Source organism: Plasmodium brasilianum, chromosome 7 (genome assembly GCF_023973825.1).
Source record: "Plasmodium brasilianum strain Bolivian I chromosome 7, whole genome shotgun sequence".
Classification (NCBI taxonomy): Eukaryota; Apicomplexa; class Aconoidasida; order Haemosporida; family Plasmodiidae; genus Plasmodium; species Plasmodium brasilianum.
The window spans coordinates 38437-45554 of NC_090120.1; the positions used below are offsets into that span (position 1 = coordinate 38437).

General features: G+C 17.9%; 1 protein-coding gene across 1 annotated transcript; it reads right to left on the minus strand.

The window, feature by feature from the left end:
* Window positions 1-659: 659 nt before the first annotated feature.
* On the minus strand, window positions 660-1643 carry MKS88_001761 (uncharacterized protein; the record flags this gene model as incomplete). Its single annotated transcript, XM_067214718.1, has 2 exons — window positions 660-1430; window positions 1557-1643. The coding sequence occupies 2 exons, from the start codon at window positions 1641-1643 to the stop codon at window positions 660-662; spliced, it is 858 nt and encodes a 285-aa protein (XP_067074068.1).
* Window positions 1644-7118: the final 5475 nt, after the last annotated feature.

Genomic DNA, 7118 nt, shown 5'->3' on the forward strand with positions numbered 1-7118 from the left:
TTCTCTTTAAACCATTAAAAAAAAAAAAATGTTTGTTAGAAGGACGTTTAAATAAATAAGTTCTATAACACATTATTAATAAACGTATTTATATAATAATTATTAAATATTTCCTTATATAATATATATGTATCAATACAACAATATGCATTCGCATTTAATTGTTATATGAAAAATGTAATACATCTTTATTTAATATAAACCTAATTAAACATTTATTTAAATGTATCAACAAATAACCATTTTAGATTAGAAAGGGATCAAATAAAAAAACATCTTATTATAGTTAAAATATAAATCACCACAAAATGGTGATAAAATTGTAAAAATTATCTTTTTATATAGTAATAATAACGTACAAAAACATATACTTATACGAATTTACTGTAATACATTAATTTACCCGAAGCCATTATTTACATTAAAGCTCAAACTATAATTTAAACTACAAATAGAAATATGTTAAAACATTCTAATTCACAAAAAAACTAAGATAGAATTTTTTTAACTTGTTCATAAAAAATTCCCTTATCTGTATGTTTATATATAAGAATTAAGCAATTATTGATATGCTTATTATATATATTTATATATATTGTAATTATTAGTTAACATTGATTATTTTATTACAAAAAAAAGTATGTAACTCATTATTAATTTTATCTTTGTCTGAACTTTATTCTTTCATATTTTTTAACTTTTTTATGATAATAAACAACCCTTGATATAAGTGTTATACCTAATATTAAAAACGGTAAGCCATATATTAGGATTCTAAATAATTTTAATAATACATGCAATTCACTGATACTATTAGACGTTTCTCCAATGCCTATCCAAAACCCTTTTACATCTTTCAGAGACGTATATAATGCATTTAACCAACAACCACTTTTTCCCCAATTTTCTAAAATGCTTGAAAATCCTATTGTACTCCACAACCCTTTATTTCCATCTGCAAAACTCCATGATAAATCTACTATGAGCAGTACTGATAAAAAAAAGAATATTAATAAAGGTAAAACAAATAGTTGTACGCATTTTTTACGTATTATTTTTCTGTAAGACTTATTACTAATTGTCTTGTTGTTTTTAAGAAAATCCATAAAATCCATTTCTTTGAATATTTGGTTTTCAAAGTGGGAATATTTTTTTGTTTCAAACATACACTTGTTTTTTTTCATATATGATTTACAGTTTCCTCTAAATTCTAATGGAGTTCCATTTGAATGTTTTCTTTTTCCAGTGTACCCTTCCATATTATTAGATATATCTTTTTTTTTCTTCACTCCATTATTTGTCATTTCCTCTTTTAAACTTACGCTACTTGAATATTTATCCTGCTTATATTTTGACAGTATACGATATGTTGTTCCATAAATTTTTCTACTATATATGTAATTTTCATCCAAATATTTATTAAATGTACTCTAAAAAATCCCGAAAAAAAAATGAATATCGAACAAATAAATAATCGCACACTAAAATAAGTACTAACAAAAATAAAACACAAAAAATAAGAATAACACAAATATATTTAAATAATAATATCATACTATATAAATGTTAATATAACATATCCAACTTAAAAGAGTAAGCTTAGGAGTTTTAATAAAGAACAGTGACTTTATTTTTTTTTCCATTATATAGAACTTTAATATAGAAATACAAGAAGTAAGAATATAATTAACAAAATATGGTACTCTTTTAAAAATGAAATATACAATTACTTTATATTTAATCTGTTTTTTATATTTTTTCGTAAAAACATAATGAAAACTATGTAACTATAATTTTTTTTACAATTGAGTTAATCAAATATCAATTTAAAAGTATATCATAAATTTTTTATCTTAACTATATATATATAAAAATAAAATTTATTAAAATGATCTTATTTAGATTTATAAATATTCAATATCTAAAATTTATTTATTTAAAATAGTAAATTATTTAAATTATGTTTTTATTAAATCTTTTCAAAATAAAATAAAAGAATATATGTTATTACTTAATATATGGAAATATTCAATATATAGAGAACGTAGAGAATATATATAATGCTTTGCTCTATATTTTAAGATAAATATTACTTCTTTTCATTGATACTTTTCTATTAATATTTTTAACATAAGAATTATATTTTTGGAAAACTTGTTATGACTATTAAATTATTAATTATTATAACAATATAATAATAGTAGTAACAAATGAAGAAAACTATAATCTGTACGACCTTTTCTATCATATTTTTAATATCTGATAGATTAGTTAATACGTAAATTTATGCATTTCTTTTATGGAAAATAATATATTTTAAAAATAAAATATACAACGTAGGAACTAACCCACAAAAAATACTTACTTTAAACGCAAATAAGAATTTATATTTTATCGCTACTATATAATTTTTAAATGGAATAATTTTTAATTATATATTATTAATATTAACATTTATAAATGCAAATTTTGTAAATTTAAGGATATTATTCAATTTTTTATTTTTTAATATATATATATATTTTAGCAGTAATATAAAAAAAAAAAAAAAAAAAAAACTATGAAGTAATTCCTATATAAAATATACTAAATCCTAATATCTTTGGTTCATTAATATATTTGCATAATAATATTTGGAATAAAAAGAAATTTTTATTTTTGTTATTAATTTATTTTGTAATAAATATTAAATTAATTCGTATATCATATTATTAAATACACTGTTATGCAAGTGTAATCAAAATATAATAAATGTATTTTTTCTTTGATTGGTAAAACTTCATAATAAGCAAATTAATTGTCTACCATGTATGTAACCATTATAAATTAAAATTGAATTATCAATTTTTGAATATATACTACTAATAACATAAACCTGAACCAACAAGGGTTAAATACAAATTTATGTTATATAAAGAAAAGAATGTGACATTATAAAATGTCATAACTTTTAATATTTATTAAGATAAAAATATATAATTAAAAAACATTAAAAGTTGTATTAACAAGGTTGTTAATTTTTCTATGTATATATATTAATAATATTGATATTAAGGTATCAAGGTCCAATTATATTTTTTTTAAAATGATGATATACTTAAGGTGTTTCATGTTCTAATTTATATATATTCAAAAATACTTAGCATATGATTAATAAATCTAATAATTATCTAAATGGGACTTTCAATATGAATTTATAGTAGTGCAATTTCAACAAAATTAGAGATTAATAATGTTAAAATTCCATAAATAAATTTCTTACAAAACAGTATAATATATCTTTATTTATAATATAGAGATTTATATTTAAATTATAATATATTAAAGGTTATAGTATTGTTAAACCTCTATAACAATTTTATGATGTACTTATATATGTAATGTTCATACTATTAAAAACTTATATTATTTAAAAGTTAATTAAATTTTTTAAAAAATTCCTAGACATTAATATAATATATTTATATATTTGACATAACTATATTTCTATTACTGTTGACATAAGCACAAAAATAAAAAAATTGTCATAATAAAAATATTGAATAAATAGTTATTTATATAAAATAATATTATGGAAGAAAATGTATGTATTCATAAAATTCACTTAATTATAATTTAGTAATTAATTAATTTCCATTATAAACATATTATTAATTTTTAATAAGATATATGTTATATTAGACACAATACAATTAGTAACGGTTGTATGATATGCTTTAATGTCAAGTTAATATTATTTCAAAAAAATTATTCTACAAGTACAGTCAAAAAAAAAAAGTGTATTATATAAATATTATTATTTCTTCTTTTTTTTTTAAATGTAGATATCTATGTAACGTTTATAAAACATATTTATATACGATAAATATGGGCGTTAAAGAATAAAATTATATATGAGAATTATTTCATTTATTCAGTTATAAAACTTTATGAATTCTAAAATGGATAATATTTTATTAATAATTCATTCATAACAGTAAAATTTATTTTTATATTTGGATAATCTTCTACTTAAAATATAAAAACAAAATATAAAAAACTAATAAATATATTCACATATTAAATAAGTTATAAAATATATATTTCTGAAATAATACATTTTCATCTATTATTTTTTAAGTATACGTTTAAAAAATAAATACATATGAACAAAAAAAAAGCACAAGTATTTAATTTTATTAAGAGATGATCAGAATAATATTCTAAAACTGAAAATAAAAAGTAATAAGCTCCTTTAAAAGCTTCTTCATTTATACATTAACAACCTTATAAACATAGAAAATTCAAAATAGTTTTATCATTGTTACAAATTCAAATTGTCTAATTACAGGACTGAAGCTTTAGTTAATCTAAATTTTTTATATGTTAAATTAAATAACCACATATATATTACAATAAACATATACAAAAAAATTTTATTCATATATTTTTTTCATAATAAATCATATATTTTATTATGAAGTTTGAGTAATATTTATATCACATTTTTATAAAGTAAAAAATATATATAAATATCCTAAAATGTTGTATTAAATTACTGTAAATAAATACATTTTTATATGAAAATATATAAAGAAGAAAAATGTTATATATATCTATATATTTTCTTATATAATTTTTTAGATCAATATATATTAACATTTTTCCTGGTTTGTGCAATGTATTTATATACATGCAACAGAGAACATTCTTTAGAACATAATTTCTTAAAGCAAATAGCACATATTCACTGGTTACATAGAAAGAAAAATTTCTGAAAACTATATATTCATTATTAATAGGATGTAAATTTTTTTTCTGCTATATTATTTGTATATTTTATGAATTTTATCATTATATATGTAACCTCTGGAATACTTAAAATAAATATTAACAATTCAGTTATCTTTATATCTGAAGATATATACAAAATATAATCATACACATTATCAGGTAACGATCACTAAGACAACCAGAAATATAATTTTCTAAAATAAACAAAGCAAAGATGAATAAAAAAAGTATTACATGTAGAACAAATATCAAAAGTATACTCATACATCCTAAAAGTGTTAAACTTTTTTTCTTTGTAGTATCTTTACATTTTCTGTATTAATATATAGAACTAAATCTCATATATAATAAATTTCTTAATAAATTATATTTCGTTCCAAATGGATTATACATAATTATGTGGATTTCTTGACTAATTTTTTAGATATAGCTCTTGAATTGTCTTTATACTTAGGTTCATATTCCGATGTACAAATGTCTTTACTTTCTGAATCATCACACACATTTGTTGGTAACTTATCTTTAAATACTATATTTTTATTTTCGTTTCATATTCTGAAAATATCCAATCAAACATATAATACAATCTGTTAATTGTGTTGTTCTTATTTTATAAACAATTATGGAAAATACCTAGAAAGGAAAAAACATGTTTTAATTATTTATAATAAAATAAATTTATAAGCACATAAAAAAATTATTATATAAATATATACATTATAATAAACAACAAAGCTTATAAAAAAAAATTTCTGAGAGGTAACAATTTTACTACTGTATTGGTATAAGCACATGTTAAATAAAAAGAGCAAATGAGATAGATTTAATTAAAATAAAATATTTTTTATATTCATTCATGATACAAATATTTCAGGTTATAATACTTTTGAATAGATACAAAGATAATACGCAATACGTTCTAATTAAGGTCTAGTATTACATATATTAATATTTTATCATTTTTTCCTTTTAATAAAGAATTAAATTCCTTATATAAAATACATATATAAAGAATACTATATAATATATAATTTTAAAAAGTTTTTCGTACATATAACCAATAATATATTATTTATAAGAAAATTAGCATTAATTAAAATAAATTTTACTGGAACTTTTATTGTTAAAAAAATTCTCAGGCTATATATATATATATTAATTTTATATTGAAATAATTTAAAATATTTACTATTAATAATTTTGAGGAAGAGAATAACATCATATTACTTCTTTTCATTTTAAACTTTTATAATTCATATATAAAAAATAAAATATATATCCTGTATAGGAATATTATCATATTTTAGGAATATAGCTACGGTGTTTCCTCTGTGCTTCCTATAAATAAATGTAATTTGGTGTACTTATTGTACTTTTTAAATTTTAATTGATAATTAAAAACACAAAATCTTGTATTAAATATAATATTATGAAAAGATTAAAAAAAAAAAACAAAAAATAAAAATTTTTATCGAATAAAATATAGGCTAACACAAGGAATATATTTAAGATATGTCGAAATTTATATGAACCTTTTTTTGAAAAAGTTCATTCTTGGATTAAATACTCTTAAAATATTTCTTTTAATTCAAAAAGCAAAATTAAAATTAACAGCCCTATAACATAGTAACAAATAATAATAAAAATAACATTAGAATTATTATATAATTTAAATATATATATTTTATTTTTAACTAATAGTATAATATTTTAATTCAAGAATTCACTTATTTTCCTTTATTATTATTTTTTTTTAAATATAATAAGTTTATGGGTTTCTTAAAAAAGTAAATAATAATAAATAAAAAAGATAGTAAAAGTAAATTTAATAAAAGAAAGTGTTTCGTAATTTTGATCAATCAAAAAATATTTAGATGAATTTATATTTTAAAATACTGTGGAATGATAATATGTAATAAAATTATGGAAAAAATGTTATATTAAATATTCACCTTAAAATATTATAAATGAGAGAAGGTTATATTAATTTTTTATTCATATATATGCAAATTCTACCGATATTCATATAATAAATAAAAAATTCTATTAAGTGAATGAAAAAGAAATAATTTAGGTGTTTTATAAAATAATATTTATAAAAGAAGAAATATTCATATACTAGTATGTTTATTTGTTCTTATTTATTTCAACTAAATACTGGAAATTATTATGAATAGATTATATAATAAATATATTACTTTGAAAAAATAAATAATAAGTACTTATTCATTTAACTAAACTTTTTGCACTTTTAAGAATAAGTTAATTAAAAGAAAAAAAAAGTAACTTTGTGAAATATGTAAATACCACAATAACCATCATTATAAAGTATATCTTCTAAAAAC